Source organism: Lampris incognitus, chromosome 15 (genome assembly GCF_029633865.1).
Source record: "Lampris incognitus isolate fLamInc1 chromosome 15, fLamInc1.hap2, whole genome shotgun sequence".
In the NCBI taxonomy this organism is placed as follows: domain Eukaryota; kingdom Metazoa; phylum Chordata; class Actinopteri; order Lampriformes; family Lampridae; genus Lampris; species Lampris incognitus.
The window spans coordinates 12,100,258-12,118,031 of NC_079225.1; the positions used below are offsets into that span (position 1 = coordinate 12,100,258).

The 17,774-nt window shown below is 46.6% G+C and overlaps 1 protein-coding gene across 1 annotated transcript in view; it reads left to right on the forward strand.

The window, feature by feature from the left end:
- LOC130125550 (regulator of G-protein signaling 6-like) overlaps window positions 1-17,774 on the forward strand; it is a 186,334-nt gene that overhangs the window by 118,353 nt on the left and 50,207 nt on the right. Inside the window, exons 3-5 of the mRNA XM_056295135.1 lie at window positions 10,352-10,402; window positions 13,864-13,970; window positions 17,507-17,558. Coding sequence (XP_056151110.1) covers window positions 10,352-10,402; window positions 13,864-13,970; window positions 17,507-17,558 — 210 coding nt within the window. The remainder of the gene's footprint in view (window positions 1-10,351; window positions 10,403-13,863; window positions 13,971-17,506; window positions 17,559-17,774) is intronic.

Here is a 17,774-nt window from a genome sequence, read left to right on the forward strand (position 1 = left end):
CTTAGCCTGCCCTGCTTCCACGTCCTGTCAGACTGCCCTCGGTGTTTCCTCGTCGGGCGCAGCTCCGAGCAAGGTCGTGGTCCCTGTGCCCACAGGACGCAGCAGACCAAGCTCTCCTAGCCAATCCAGCAGCAGCTCTCCCAGCCATCAAATGAAGACAAAACTTGGACGTGGATAAACCAGTGCCGATGATGATGGATGGAAGGTAAAAGGCTGCCGGCAGAACAGCACAGAAGATAGAAAGACATAAAGAGTCTGGGATGCTGCCCCGGCTGTGACGGGGCATCGCAGCAGTAGTGAAGACCTAGAGAAAGTGTTTTTACATCGGAGAGGGCCGGCAGCCCCGGAGCAAAGTCAGAGAGGCTGGCTGGCTGGGGTGGAGCGAGGGAGCTGGCTGGGGTCGAGCGAGGGAGGGGTGGGGTGAGGACACACAGGCACAACGTAGACATTTCCACCAGTTGTACCTGACAGATGGTGATTGATCTAGGCCACCCCGCCCATGGCCGCCGTCCCTTCTGTCGTCTGCCCTAATCGCTTTTACACGCCGGCGCCGCGGCTACCTGCAATGATGCAGCCCAGAGAAATGACAGGGCAAAAGAAGGGCCTGTTATGGATTTTATTATTTACCCCCCCCCACCCCCACCCCGCCGTCGTGCGTGTACGTGTCACCTCGGTGTGCCATAAGCAGAGCGTATCCATGAACACAATTACGACAGCGACAGACGGGGAACACAGAGCCGCCGGAGTTGTACCCAGAGGGCTAGAAAACTAATGAATGATGGAGAATTAAACACCACCTCCTGAGACACACACACACGGCGACTGATGGAGGATGTGGATTAAAGGTTATTCCTTCTCTTTATCTCTCCTTTCTCCTAGTCACATACTTTTGTTTTTTCTTTTGTTTTCGTCGTTTTCTTCTTCTTCTGCTGTTCCCGTTCTTAGCTGATATGAACCACATGAAAGGACCAAGCTGAATTTATATTCTTGACATGCCAACTCCGCCACATAGGATGGCTCAGGGCAGAATGAAAGACAAGACTCTCACTTCCAGCGCAAGCCTAATTTTTCTTTCTCCTAGACACTTTCTCTTTTTTTTTTTAAATCTCTGCCCTCCTCTTCTGTCATGATATTACCATTTCATTTTCAAGATATCATTCTTCCCATTTAACATCCTTTTCTTATTTCTCCCTCCCATCTCCCCTTATTTACCCTTTTCTTGCCGTTTGGTTAGTGACTGTCTGCTCTCATGCCTCAGATGTGTGTCATCTTCACTTGGTGGCCTCTGTGTTCAGGAGCGAGAGAGAAAGAGGGAGAGGCAGAGGCTCGACGGTTCGAATCCCCGTGTTACCTCCGGCTTGGTCGGACGTCCCTACAGACACAATTGGCCATGTCTGTGGGTGGGAAGCCGGATGTGGTTATGTGTCCTGGTTGCTGCACTGCGCCTCCTCTGGTCGGTCGGGGCGCCTGTTCAGGTGGGAGGGGAAACTGAGGTGAATAGCGTGTTCTTCCCACGCGCTACGTCCCCCTGGTGAAACTCCTCACTGTCAGGTGAAAAGAAGCGGCTGGCGACTCCACATGTATTGGAGGAGGCATGTGGTAGTCTGCAGCTCTCCCCGGATCAACAGAGGGGGTGGAGCAGCGACCGGGACGGCTTGGAGGAGTGGGGTAATTGGGCGGGTACAAATGGGGGGAAACGGGGAAAATTCCACAAAAAAAATGTTACAAAACAATAATAAACAGGATAAAAACCAACGTGGTTTTTATCCTGTTTAACAGAAGATTCATGGAATCTAAATCTTCTCAGTACACTGCCAAAGATCAGCTCATCATCCACAACACAGCAAAGCACATCTTTATAACACCACACTGCAAACACTTTCCAGATTTTTCGTCATTATGTAATAGTAAAAATCTACTTTTAAATGATTTTTTAACATTTTACAAACACAAAAACAGCATCATCATCCCCAGCTTCCTCCATTCTGTTTCTTCTGCTCAGATACACGGCCATCTTTGCGCTCCCCAGAATGAAATGAAAAAGCTGGCAATTGTCTTTATTCTTCTGAGAGTACCTGTAGCCCAGAATGAACAATGGGTTTGGAAAAGACTTCCCTAAACAATCTAAAAAACATTTTCCAGCATTGTAAAAAGTGCCAGCAGTCGACACCATTCCATGAAACAATGAAAAACAGTTTCACGATTTGCGCGAAACGTGCAATCATGGCTAACATCAGAATTGATGACAGAGACAAAAGCATTATCAGCCACAATATCATGTAAAACCCTCCACTGCAGGTCTGCAGCTCTTTTGATCAATGGTGGTTTGTACAGCGCTCTCCACTAAGGCCCAACACTGTCACTCAGACTTAAGTGAGCTCTCCATGGAATGTCAGTTTTACCATTTAATTTGTCCCTGTGCAGATTCAACAGTGTTTGCTCACTAACTGAGAGCTTCTCTCCATTTATGAAGCAACAGAGAGATAACATGAGTTGATCTCAGCTCTAAGCCGGAGGCAAGAGGAGCTGCATTGTCCATGTTTGGACCTGCAAGCTGAGCTACATCAGTCCAGCCCTGACCTAACATCTGATTCTTCCTGGTCTTCCAGATCACTAGCTTAGTAGTTCCAAACAAAAGATTGACTAGAACTTAGGCCCAATAACAAACAAGGGGACCGGGAATTTCTCTCCCAAAGCTTCATCCCATCCCTGCAGTACTCTAAATAAGCCTACTAACCAAGGGCAAGAGACCACTAAATGCTCTGTTTCCCTTTGTGCACAGAAAGGACATTCTTCCCCAGTGGTTGGATCCAGGTGAGCTCTGTGTCTGTTCATGGCTTTTGGCCCATGTATAGTTTTTCACTGGGGGTTAGCCATGTGTTTCTCAACAGGAGGCTTATACAGAAGCCTCCACCTGCCTTTAGGGGTAGAGTCTGAAGCAAGAACCTCAGTGCACCTCGACTGCTTGACTTCAGCCAGACAGCAAAGTTGAGCACCTTCACACAGCTGTGATGACGTTGCTTCTTCCCACAAGAGCTGAAACTACCCACCACTGGTGTTTTCAGGGATAGAAGCAGTCTGCTCCCTCCTTGTCACTCCTCAACAGCAGGACTGATAATCAGGGAGGGAAAACGTACTCATTGTCATTATTCCATTACTCACCTAGAGCACGATTTTTGGCAAATGCTCTCAGTGGCCCAGACAGAGACTTCCTCCACAACCCTCCTCAGCAATCTGGAGGACCTGACCTTCGTGATGCCACTAAATGTTTCTATTGATGTTTTTGCAAGATGGCCCAGTTTAGTGATGCCAGCCTCAACAAACTGGTGAGTCCTTACTGTAGCAGAGGAAAAGATGGTATTTGTGAGGAAGTCATTATAAAATAGCAGCTCCTCAAAAAGCCACATTCCCGTTCTAGGGTCAGGCATCTGTGTGACCTTCAGCATGTGCCAGGTGTCAACCACTGAGTTTTTAAAGGGTGTATGTCCAGTCAGGTCGGCTTCAAATGATCTCAGCAGAAAAAGCTGTTTATCCAACCCACAGAGAGATACGTGGCCAATGCCCTCAGCCAGTGCTTACCAGACAACAACAAAAATTGCCCAGAAGCATCTGCATCTCTTCCAGAATGCCTGGCGGTGACATTAAAACAATGAGTCTGCATCATAGAGATGAGGTCGAGTTATTAAGTATCAGAGCTCTTTCCCTGTAGGACAGCTGGGGTAGCAACCATTTCCATTTAGACAACTTGGCTTCCACCTTCTCCAGGACTCCCTCTCAGTTCTGCCTCTGAAAGTTCTCATTTCCCAAATAGACTCCTCGGACTATAATACTTCTTTCTCCCCGCCCAAGGTTCCCAGGAAGACCAGGAGTGCTCTCCAAGCTCCACTGACTCACCAAACAAGCCTCACTTTTTCCCCAGTTAACCTTGGCTGAAAAAAGCCTTTTCATAGAAGACCAGGCTTTCTTTTAATTCCTGGACATCTCCCTCTCTCTGGACAAACACATTAACATCATCAGTGTATGCTGATTCAACAGGAGGGCTTTTGAGCTAGCTCTGGGAGAGAGAGAGAGAGACCCCTCAGCCTGCTCCTCAACCTGCATAGGAGAGGCTCAATGGTGATTCTGTAAAGCTGGCCTGAGATGGGGCAGCCTTGCTTGACCCCTCTCCTAACTGGCACAGGATAGCTTCACCCCCCCCCCCCCCCACCTTCACTACACAACAAGCACTACTATACAACAGCTTTACCCAGGACAGGGACCCCCTCCCCAACACCAAAAGCCTGCAAGGTAGAGAAAAGAAAATCATGATCTACACAGTCAAAAGCCTTCTCTTAATCAATAGAAATAATACCAACATTTATATAGCTTACAGATATCAAACACATTTCTCATTGAAAATAAATCACCCAGCATAAACCTGTGTGGAACACAATAAGATTGATCTGCACCAATCATCCATCCATTATCCAAACCGCTTATCCTGCTCTCAGGGTCGCGGGGATGCTGGAGCCTATCCCAGCAGTCATTGGGCGGCAAGCGGGAAGACAGCCTGGACAGGCCACCAGGCCATCACAGGGCCGACATACACACATTCACACCTAGGAACAATTTAGTATGGCTGATTCACCTCACCTATATGTCTTTGGACTGTGGGAGGAAACCGGAGCGCCGGGAGGAAATCCACGCAGACACGGGGAGAACATGCAAACTCCACACAGAGGACGACCCGGGACGACCCCCAAGTTTGGACTACCCCGGCACTTGAACCCAGGACCTTCTTGCTGTGAAGCAACCGTGCTAACCACTGCACCACCATGCCGCCCCTGCACCAATCAACAGTTCAATAAATGTTTCAGTCTGTTTGATAAAACTTTGAAGAGAATTTTATAGTCTGTGCATAAAAGAGCTACTGGTCTCCAGTTTTTTAAAAGGGCTAAATCTCACTTCTTAGGCAGCAGAGAGAAAACTGCAGGCCTACAGGTAGGAAGTGTCCCTTTTTTTTCTTTTTTTTTCTAACACTCTTTAAAAATGTCTGCAAGATCCTGGCCCAAAACACTCCAGAAGTGTTTAAAAAGTTCCTGGAGCCTTTCCTGATGCCACCTGAGATGCATCAGCAGTCAGTTCATCCAGAGTTATGTCCAAGCTCAATGTACCCTGTTCTTCTGGAGTCCACATCACAGCTGTCTGCCTTGAACAAGTTTGTGTAGAAGTCCACTGCTTGTTTCCTCATCTCAGCTGGATCTGTGGTCATATTTCCATTAGGGGGACGAAGACACACCATTTGGGTTTTTTTTTTTTTTCAAATTAAAGAAGAAAGTGGTTGGTGCATCCATATCCTGGAGTCTGGTGAAGCATGCTCAGACTAAAGCTCCTTTAGCTCTCTCTTGCAGGAAGGAGTTCAGTGTCTGTCTTTTACAGTGTAAGAGATCATTATTCTGCTGATCAGTTTGTGAGACAGAAACATCTTCCAGGGCTCTTATCTCTTCTTCTAACTCCTATACAGCTCTCTTAATGCTAGCTGTGAAATTGTATGTGTATTACTAGCAAAACACCCTAATTTGGGCTTCCTACCTCCCACCACTGAGTAAGGGAAACATTTTGTCTTACCTAGATCTCCAATACTCCCATAACAATTTAAAACTTTCAGAAAAATTAAGATCATGTATTAATTTAATGTTAAAATGCCAAATAAAATGTTGGTGCTCAGTTTAAGTGGGAGATAACATTAGCTCCATTAAAACCAAATGATGGTTTGTAAAAGCAACAGGGTGGAACTGATCAATTAACAAATTGAGCAGTAAAAAACCCCTAGATATGTAAAACCTGTCTAATCTAGCTGCACTAACTCTGCTACCTGATATTTTGACCCAAGTGTACTGTCTAACTGAAGGGTGTTTCATCCTGCACACATAAACCAAGTCAGTTTTCCTTAAAGAGAGACTGACATGCCCTTTCTGAACACATTTTTTAACATTGGGAGTTTGAATCATAACCGAAAATAGGTGTGGTTTTATGAATTCAACGCTATTGGCTACTGTCTTCCTGTGTGGGCGGGGCTCGGTACCGCTCGTCACTTGTTATTTACAAAAAATGTTGGACAGCGAGAGGGAGATCCTCTGCGAGGATTACTGTTTCGAGGAGGAGGATTCAGTGATACAAATAACTGTTAGATAGACAGATAGATAGATAGCAATACGTCATAGCAAGATCGATAATAAAGTCTCAGCAAAATAAAACAAACTTGAGCCAAGTAGCCAGCAGGAGGGGGTGAAAGAACAGCTTCTCCGTGGTTTTATAGAGTCTCGCTAGGGACACACCCTATATGCAAACTGGCTGGTGTCTACGTATCCACCGGCACAATTTGTCATTGGACACCATCTACAGTCAATCACAGATCTCTCTCGAGTGGCCGCAGACACGCTGTTTTGGCCACTGAATTTCTCCGTGGTCACATTCCAACTTGGAACACAGCCTATCAGTAGGAATTTTCAGATTTTGATGTCAGTATCACTTTAAGACATGCGACAAAACAGAGGATGACTGAAGGTGCAGCTCCTCTCCAGGCCTATCTAAAGTAGTCAGTGCAACAATTCCAGTCTCCACCCAATACAATACACTCTCCTGGATCAATGGCACTTAATTTTTCTCTCAGTATTTTAAAAAGCCCTTCACACTCAGAGCCTTGGTTTGGTGCATAAACATTAATAAACTAAAGCTAAACTCCTCTGTTTCAGCTGTCACTATAAGGACTCTGCCCTTCACAATCTCAGTGGTGGGTATAATGTTTGTTTTTAAAGTAGGAGAAGATAAAATACATCTCCTGCAATAAAATGTGTCCCATGGCTAAGGACGTGCTGCCCTGCCCACCATAAGCACCCGTCTAGTTCATTTGTGCTGTCACTGTGTGGTTCTGGTACAAAAACTACATCCAGTCTTTCTGCTTAATTACTTCTGTTATTAAGGCTCTTTTCTGTGCATCTCTACCCCCATTCATATTTAATGAAGCCACCCATAAACCCTGCATATGAGGGGAAGAGAGACGGACCAGTCAGACGCCAGACAGAAGACAGCAGAGATGAAACACCCAGTGTTGTATGATCATGGTACTTTTAAAATGAGGGTTTCATTTTGTTTACAATTTTAGCCTTGGGCACTTTTAAACCTCTCCAGTGACACGCTTCTTGAGATGATCATGTTTTCTGCTATCCAGTAAATCCAACCCAACAACTTTTTGAAGTGTAGTAACTGACCGAATACATTTCTCAACATCAGGGAAGTAATCTTTGACATTAGCTGATTTACCAAATGTCTCATCCAGAAAACCTTTAATCTCCTTTAATGATTACAAGTTTACAATTCTGAGAAACACTTTCCGCTACAAAAACACCATCAGATTCACACTCCATGTCAGTCACATTACCATGGCAACCAGCAGACTTCCTCACCTGCTCCTCTGCCTTACTGTCCAGTCTGACCTGCAGCATTTCTGCCTCCTGTACTGAAAAATGCTCCACCCTCCCCATGTCGTCCTCCCTCTGCATTGTCCTGACCACAGGTTCAGCCTCCACCTCCCCTGCTAAATTATCCTTAGGCACACAGCCACACGCACCGGCAACTCCTATAACAGAGCCACCAGCCTCACTCCATACATGGGGAGCAGCCTCGGGCAGTGTCCTCCACCCACTGCCCCCCCCCTCCTTACAGTCAGCCTCATCGGCCTGTTGCCCACCATTGTCAGCCACACTGGCCTGTTGCTGGCTGATCCCCTTCCCGCTGTCAGCCACATCAGCTGCAGCAGACCCTGCTGCGTGCTGTCTATGAGGACAAGCACTTGTGACCCACTTCTCCACACTCAAAACGCTTCATACTCCCGGAGCTAGCATATACCATATAAAATCCCCCCTCATGTTTAACACGGACAGACATCCAGTGTCTGAGTCGGAGAGTCCAAATACATGAACATTTGTCTCCGCAGAGACTGAACATGCTTAAATTTGGTGTCCTTACAGCCCAGATTCATTGCCTGGAATCCACTCGCAGACCTCCTGAAGCACTTCAATTTTTGCGCCAGCACCTCGTTGGAAATAAAAGGAGGGACTCCGGACACGTTGATCTTGGTGGAAGGCACCACCATTGGGGAAACTAATGTAAACTCACAGGCGGTACGGTGGCCCAGTGGTTAGCGCTGTTGCCTCACCGCAAGAAGGTCCTGAGTTCGAACCCCGGGGTTGTCCAATCTTGCGGGTCATCCCAGGTTGTCCTCTATGTGGAGCTTGTATGTTCTCCCTGTGTCTGTGGTGGGTCTTCTCTGGGTGCCCCAGTTTCCCCCACCATCAAAAAGACATGCATGTTTGGATTAATACTCCTGTCTGTGCCCCTGACTGAGGCATGCCAAGACAAACTGGAGTTGGTCCCTGGGCGTTGCATGGCAGCTGCCCACTGTTCCTAGCTGCACAGCTAGGATGGGTTAAATGCAGAGAAAGAATTTCCCTACGGGGATTAATCTCTCATCTCATCTCATCTCATCACATCTCATCATCAACCGCTTCTCTGGGGTTGGGTCGCGGTGGCAGCAAGCTAAGTAGGGCACTCCAGACGTCCCTCACAATGCCCTCCAGCTCCTCCTGGGGGATCCCAAGGTGTTCCCAGGCCAGATTGGACATGTAGTCCCTCCAGCAAGTTCTGGGTCTACCCCGGGATCTCCTTCCAGTTGGACATGCCTGGAAAACCTCCAAAGGAAGGCGCCCAGGAGGCATCCTTATCAGATGCCGCAACCACCTCAACTGGCTCCTTTCAATGTGAAAGAGCAGTGGCTCTACTCTGAGCTCCCTCCGGATGACTGAGTTCCTCACCCTATCTCTAAGGCTGAGTCCAGACACCCTACGGAGGAAACTCATTTCAGCCACTTGTACCCACAAGCTCACCCTTTCGGTCACTACCCAAAGCTCATGACCACCATAGGTGAGGGTTAACAAACCCCTGTTCCTTCATAAATCGGGAATCAGGAACACTTGGTCATTTCACTTCATGTACTTGCATACATGAAATTAAATGAAATATCGTTTCCCCCAGCCCACAGCAGTGCAACACAAAGACAAAAATACATATCCAGAAACTACAAGAACTCATATATCCAAACTAGAACACATATATCAAAACTAAGCAAAAAAATCACTGTCCAAGAGAACGAACGCCAGCCAGGATGACTGTCGGAACTGCTTGTCTGCATGGGCTAGCAGTTAGCTTAGCCTGCTCCGCTTCCGCATCCTGTCAGATCGCCCTCAGTGTTTCCTCTTCAGGCACAGCTCCGGGCAAGGCCGTAGTCCTTGGGCCCACCAGATGCAGCAGATCAGGCTCCCCCAGCCGATCCAACGCCAGATCTCCCAGCCAGACACCCTCGACACACCTCCCCGCACTCCACACGATGACACCAAAAACATAGTCAATGCTAGGTGAGGCTGCCAATAGACCGCCCTCGGTGTTATCGGAACTGCCGGTCTGCATGGGCTAGCAGTTAGCCTAGCCTGCCCCACCTCCACGTCCTGTCAAACCACCCTCGGTGTTTCCTCTTCGGGCGCAACTCTGGGCAGAGCTGTGGTCCCTGGGCCCACAGGACGCAGCAGACTAAGCTCTCCCAGCCAATCCAGCACCAGCTCACCCAGCCATCAAACGAAGACACAAACTTAGATGCTGACGTGGACAAAGACACTGCATGGATGGTACTGGGTGAGGCCGCTGCAAACGTGAGTTTGCACCGCCATCTTCCCACACGGAAGCGGAAAACCACCACTACCACGGAAATGCAACTACCGCTTTATTCATTGGTGAGGCATACGAGATGTTTCCATGCCCTACCTGTTCTCCTACCACTGACAGTGCCTGCTCCCCTGTGGTACTGGGCCATGGTACTATCCTCACTCCATACCTCAAAGACAGGGACAGCATTTCAAAGTACAACAACAACGCTATGTCCGCCAAGAAGCATAGTTAACCGTCCACAAACCCCCCCCCAAAAAACAGCAAAAACACCGAATGCAAACCAAACTACAATAAGAATAACCACAACTACAAAACAATCACACAACAAACCCATTAGGAAAAAAAAAGAAGAAAAATTGAGAAAAAAGTACAGGCTCTCAGCCGAACTCATCAAACTCCCAGAATGCACTGTGTGTGTGTGTGAGAGAGAGAGAGAGAGAGAGAGAGAGAGAAAGAGAGAGGTGTTCATTAAACATGGAAACTGTAATCTTCTATTTTTCTAAATCTGTGGACTCGAACACTGCTGTGCTGATCCTGAGCTAAGTTTTAGCTATAACAGCCCTCTCCCCTTCTCTGTGTGACCTGATTACAGGTACTGATATTGTGCAGTGGTTGATGAAGGACCTGACCATTGAGGATCCAGGTGGGTGTGAAATAACATATCACATTGGCGCTGCATCGAACAGTTTTATCATATTAAAGATGGCAGCCTCCCACGACAGCTGAGGTACTCTTGGCTGTTCAGAGTCTTTGCCTTGGAAATGGGTTTCAGCTGTTATACTCAATTGTGTGTCACACTATTTTGGTACACTGGGGACAAACATGAATAATTTATTGGTTGGCTCTATCTGGGGGCGGGGGGGGGTTGTTTCTCTGGAACACAGGATCAAGAACAGGACATTGGGTCTGTCGTTTAGTCCTCCATGTTTGTCATAGTGTGATAAGGAACTGCAGGGTGGAACTCTATCCAGCAGATTTTGCACCCATAAGAACTGGAAGAACTCAATGAAAGAATAAGACATTGATCAAACATGTGATGTGGCTCACACAACTGTTTTCAATGCCACTTGTAAAACCAAAAGGCAGATGCAGTTGTCTTACTTTGAATTTTTAACACACACACTGACACATAAGGGCGATGATATTGCTTTTTCTACTGTGAGCTGTGGTTTGAAATCTAAAACTTTGAATAAATCCACATAGCCATTGCATTTCACTGCCCTGGTGTTATAAAAGTCACAGAATTCAATGCTAAGCAGATCATTGTATTTCTCTCTGACTATCTACTACTACTACTACTACTACTACTACTTTCAGCTGCTCCTGTTAGGGGTTGCCTCAACGGATAATCCGTTTCCATCTCTACCTGTCCTCTGCATCTTCCTCTGTCACACCAGCCACCTGCCTGTCCTCCCTCACCACATCCATAAACCTCCTCTTTGGCCTTCCTCTTTTCCTCTTCCCTGGCAGCTCCATATTCAGCATCCTTCTCCCAATATACCCAGCATCTCTCCTCCAAACATGTCCAAACCATCTCAATCTTGCCTCTCTTGCTTTGTCTCCAAACCGTCCAACCTGAGCTGTCCCTCTAATATACTCCTTCCTAATCCTGTCCTTCTTCGTCACTCACAATGAAAATCTTATCATCTTCAACTCTGCCACCTCCAGCTCCACCTCCTGTCTTTTTGTCAGTGCCACTGTCTCCAAACCATATAACATAGCTGGTTTTACAACCATCTTGTAAACCTTCCCTTTAACTCTTGCTGGCACCCTTCTGTCACAAATCCCTCCTAACACTCTTCTCCACCCACTCCACCCTGCCTGCACTCTCTTCTTCCCCCCCCCCTCTGCACTCCCCGTTACTTTGGACAGTTGACCCCAAGTATTTAAACCCATATGCCTTCGTCAACTCTACTCCTTGCATCCTCACCATTCCTCTGTCCTTCCTCTCATTCACACATAGGTATTCACCTTGCTCCTACTGACTTTCATTCCTCTTCTCTCCAGTGCATACCTCCACCTCTCCAGGCTCTCCTCCACCTGCTCCCTACTCTCACTACAGCTCACAATGTCATCCGCAAACATCATAGTCCACGGAGACTCCTGCCTGATCTCGTCCATCATCCATGGAGACTTGATCTTGTCCATCAACCTGTCCATCACCATTGCAAACAAGAAAGGGCTCAGAGTCGATCCTTGATGTAATCCCGCCTCCACCTGGAACCCATCTGTCATTCCAACCACACACCTCACCATTGTCACACTTCACTCATACATATCCTGCACCACTCCTACATGCTTCTCTGCAACGCCCAACTTCCTCATACAATACCACACCTCCTCTCTCAGCACCCTGTCGTATGCTTTCTCTAAACCCACAAAGACACAACATAACTCCTTCTGGCCTTCTCTATACTTCTCAGTCAACATTCTCAAAGCAAACATCACATCTGTGGTGCTCTTTTGTGGCATGAAACCATACTGCTGCTTGCTGATCATCACCTCTCTTCTTAACCTAGCTTCTATTACTCTTTCCCATATCTTCATGCTTTGGCTGGTCAACTTTATACCTCTGTAGTTGCTACAGTTCTGCACATCACCCTTATTCTTGAAAATCAGTACCAGTATGCTTCTTCTCCACTCCTTAGGCATCCTCTCACTTTCCAAGATTGTGTTAAACAATCTAGTTAAAAACCCCACTGCCATCTCTCCTAAACACCTCCATGTCTCCACAGGTATGTCATCAGGACCAACAGCCTTTCCACTCTTCATCCTCTTCATAGCTGCCCTCACTTCCTCCTTGCTAATCCACCACACTTCCTGATTCACTATCCCCACATGATCTAACCTTCCCTCTCTCTCATTTTCTTCATTTTCTTTATTCTCTCTGACTATCAAGATCACATATTGCACTTCTCAAATGACTTGACCTAATTAATCCTAAATTCAATGTAACCAACTGTCCACTGTCCGAGGATGGGCTGGTTAATAACACCATCAAAAAACATCCAGGCAAGTTAAATCAATGCACTTGAATGGACGGGTGAATCAGACACTCGCATCTCTAAAAGAAATAAGGCAAGACATAAATTCACTGCTTCAACAAGTGGAGAATGATGCTGCAGTGGATGACTATGCGGTTTTTAGAGGAGGGTGGTTGTTGTTGTAGAGAAAGGGACAAGTGGAAATGGAATCCTGAGTCACAGTACTCTGCATCCTGCAGATGAAATAGCATTAAAATACACATGGCTGCATTTATTGTATTCCACAATATCTGCACAATGATAACGAGACCCGGGTGATAGGGATGGACCCATGACTTTGTTACGGTTACTTTCGTGACCAAATGTAAGCTTTTTTGACAATAGTCTATTTAAAGAACTTACCAGAGGACGTCCAGGTAGTGTGGCGGTCTATTCCGTTGCCTAGCAACATGGGGATCGCTGGTTTGAATCCCCATATTACCTCCGGCTTGGCGAGGTGTCCCTACAGACATAATTGGCTGTGTCTGCAGGTGGGAAGCCAGATGTGTCCTGGTCGCTGCACTAGCACCTCCTCCGGTTGGTCAGGGTGCCTTTTCAGGGGGGAGGGGAAACTGGGGGGAATAGCGTGATCCTCCCACACGCTACATCCCGCCTGGTGAAACTCCTCACTGGCAGGTGAAAAGAAGTGGCTGGTGACTCCACGTGTTTCGGAGGAGGCATGTGGTAGTCTGCAGCCCTCCCTGGCTCAGCAGAGGGGGTGGAGCAGCGACTGGGATGGCTCAGAAGAGTGGGGTAATTGGCCGGATACAATTGGGGAGAAAATCCACACACAAGAAAGAACATACCAGAACTTGATTTGATGAAGAAAAGGTTTGTTTTTTTAGGTATACAATCCACTATCGTAATTTCTTTTCAGTCCGTCTAGTTTTTCAACAGTTATTTCGTGAACTGAAATGGGAACTGAGTGCAGCAAAAGAAACTGTCTCATTTCAACATCCTTATATTTTCTTGTATGCTATGTGTAATTCATTTCAGCTTGATTAGTTTTCCATTGATAACATGGTTATAGCTGACTACGTGGCTATTAGCAACACTAAATGGTGCCCTGATTCTTCTGCAGCTGAAGCCATACACATCGGAAGCCTCGTTGCTGCCCAAGGGTACATCTTCCCCATCTCTGACCACATCCTGTCCCTCAAAGACGACGGCACTTTCTACCGCTTTCAGGTGAATATGAGCACCAAATACGGCAATAGAAATTTGAAAAGATGGGGGATGCCTTGACATTTACAGTTTTACTTAAATGTGGTTTTTTGTTTCCTGCACACTTGGTACATTTTAGGGTAAAATCCCTACATTTGTTATTTTTTATCCCTTAAATACCTTGTTAGCATTCCTCTTTGAAACCACGCGGCTGGCTGCAAGCTTGTGGTTAGCTAGCTGTCAGTTTTAATGGAAAAGGTTGGAGGGAAATTAAAGGGCAAATAAAGGTTATGCGGGGAAATTTGAAGAACATACGATAAATACAATGTTTCAGGTTGTAATGTATGGATTAATCATTACAATGAATGCAAATCAAAGAGGGTTGAATCAGTTCATCTGGATACAAAGTTTATTGACAGATACGTTTCATCACTCAACTAAGTGACGTCTTCAGTCTAAACTGACTGCAGGTATCCCCACCCCTTATAAACAATACAGTACAATACAGTTGCCTAAGGGCCCTGGCCCTGGGCTGTCGGTGAGCGTCTGTGACCCTAGTTTTTGCGGTGTGTCCCGCACCATCGGCACTAATCGGACCCCTGTAGGCAGCTTTTTGGCTGATTCAGCATGTTGAATCAGCGGAGCCCGTCAGTGAGAGAGATCACTCTGATTGGCTGTTCAGCTAAGCGAATCAGTGCAGAACGTACATGCTAGTTGGCCGTCGCCTGTAGTCTTTGCAGTGTGATCAAGTGCTATTTTTTTTGGCCCAGATGGCAGGCGACGTGAGGCAACGCAACAGTCGACCTTCGTCGCCGCTAGTCGATTTGGTGTGTCTGGGCCCTAACGACCGAAACCAACAACCAGTTTCATATGCAGATATGGGTGTGGCCACTAACTAGAGCTTCAGAGGCCATGTGTACTATTCACAGAGGATTTGGGATTGGTGCAATCACAGCATTGTAAGATGGCAACAGATGCATAATGACCGAAACCAACGACCAGTTTCATGTGCAAATATGGGTGAGACATTAATTAGAGTTTCAATGGTCATTCCCTAAATCTCTGTGAATAGTACACATGGCCTGTGAAACTGTAGTTAGAGGTCACACCCATATTTGCATATGAAACTGGTCGTTGGTTTCGTTTGTTAGGCAACTGCATTGTACTGTGTTGTGTATAAGGGGTGGGAGATACCTGCAGTCGGTTTAGACTGAAGATGTCACTGAGATGAGTATCTGTCAATAAACATTGTATCAACGTATCTGTCAATAAACATTGTATCAGCATATCTGTCAATAAACATTGTACCCCTATGAACTGATTCAACCTTCTTTGATTTTCTCACCTGGATTATTGAGCATGCATCAAGACAATGAACACAAAGATTCCCCGATTAGATTTGTCTCATAGTCCCTTTATTTTGGTAAACACTTTAAAGGGGGTCAGGTCTAAACATAGGTGAAATGTAAATACACAGTGCAGATTTGCAAAGGAGTTTGTCTTCATAGTAAAAGGATTACCTTGTTTCTAATTTCCCGTACGAGTGCATATTGTCTTGTGCCTTTCATAACACAGCCCTAAACCCTTTAATAATCCTTCTTAGTGCGAGAGATATTGTGCATCTATAATACTCCGCCCGGATGGAGGGATATCTGCAGACACAAAGACTTCAATCAGCTGTCCAATATTTCTTTGTTCTGTTATGGAATTAAACTGGATTGATCTTGATCCGCCCCGACACACATTACGTTCGTGTGCATTTTCTACACTTACATTGATTTCTTCATGGGGGGGGAGTCCTTTGACCCAATTAAAAATGAATGGTGATCTGTTGAAATATTCATCAGGTGAGGAGAGCAGCCTTGTGCCGTTCTGGAGGAGGCTACTTAAGAGATCTTTCAGCATGAGACAAGAGAACAACAAAAACGTGCTGACATTTTATTCACCCCCTCCATCCCCCACCCCCACCTTCCACCACCGTACAGATAGCACAACGACAGTAAAGCCACAGATTAATTAACGTTCCACCGTTTTATTCTTTGATCGCTAATTAAAAGAAATGGAAATGAGGTTTTTGAAATCCTCGGTGTGGAGATGTGACGTGGCAAAAGCCCAAATCAGATGAGGTGTGTAGCAAACCGCCGCTTCCCTATTCGGTCGCTTGTTGTTGGAGGAGGGTGGTGCAGACTGAAGCAGTTAAATCAAAGGCGACAACAGAGCAGCGCACTTTGACCTTGGAAGTTCTCCTTCAAAGTGTAGAGGAAGACGACATAAGAGAGGCGGAGAAGGAGGAGGAGGAAGGAGGGTTGTTTGGCATGGCAGAAAAACAGCATAAAGCTTATCTGCATTCATTAGCATTTGGTTTTGTGGGGAAGTTCCTTTTTGTGTGAGACCAAAGAGAGACAGAAGAAAGGGAAGGAAAAATCAAAGTGACGTCAGCATCAGATTTGTTGCATCGCTTCGCTCTTTTCTGTGTTGAGTCAATGTTTCTCAAAACGGTACGATTTCAAGACTTCTGAGTCATGTCTGATAATGTTTGCATCCATACTTTGTCTTGAATTCCCAGCTTTATCGTGCTCTTTTGTTTAAATCGCTCCTCTCACTGTGTCACTGTAGTACACCCAGAAACCAGAATGCCTCTCGACAACAACTTGAGAGTTTTCATTTTACTGGTTCCATTTGGGCTTTTCTGATTCTAGTTGGTGTTTCAATGGTTCCTCTCATGGTGGTGCATGGACATCTGTGCCTTAGTAACCGAACAAGGTCTCCCACAAAGTCAATCACCACCATTCCTAACCTTTAGAAACAAACTGAATGGCATCCGGGTGGTGTGGTGGTCTATTGTGTTGCCTACCAACACAGGAATTGGCGGTTCAAATCCCCGCGTTACCGCCAGCTTGGTCGGGTGTCCCTACAAGCACAATTGGCCGTGTCTGTGGGCGGGAAGCTGGATGTGGGTATGTGTCCGGGTTGCTGCACTAGCAACTCCTCTGGTCGGGTGGGGCGCCTGTTCAGGGAAGAGGAGGAACTGGGGGGGATAGTGTGATCCACCTACGTGCTATGTTCCCCTTGTGAAACTCCTCACTGTCAGGTGAAAAGAAGCGGCTGGTACCTCCACATGTATCAGAGGAGGCATGTGGTAGTCTTGTAGCTCTCCCCGGATCAGCGGAGGGGGTGGAGCAATGACCAGCACGGCTCAGAGGAGTGGGGTAATTGGCCAGATAAAATGGGGGGGGGGTCCATCCATCCATCCATCCATCCATTATCCAAACCACTTATCCTAATCGGAGTCGCAGGGATGCTAGAGCCTATCCCAGCAATCATTGGGCGGCAGGTGGGGAGACACCCTGGACAGGCCGCCAGTCCATCACAGGGCTGGAAAAGAGGGAAACCCCCCCCCCCCAAAAAAGAAACAAACTGACTAATGTTTACCTTCTTTTGGTTGACCATCATTATGTTCCAGCCTGTCACAGGAAACATCGCTGGGGGGTTACTGACAGTGCAGCAGTTATAGTGTTTCTTTCACATGTGTATTTCCTCTTTCTTCTTCTGTTCCGCAGGCACCGTATTTCTGGCCGTCCAACTGCTGGGAGCCCGAGAACACAGACTATGGTAAGAGCCCTAAAAGGAGGATACCCAAACCTTTTCTTTTCTTTATTTGTAGTTGTTCTTCTCAGAAGACACACCAGGAGTCAGGAATCGGGAACAATTTATTGTCATTTCAGTCATGTACTTGTGTACACAAAAGAAATGAAATTTTGTTTCTCCCAGCCCACAGCATTGCAACACAAAAGACAAAAACACACATACAAAACTTCCAAAAATGAC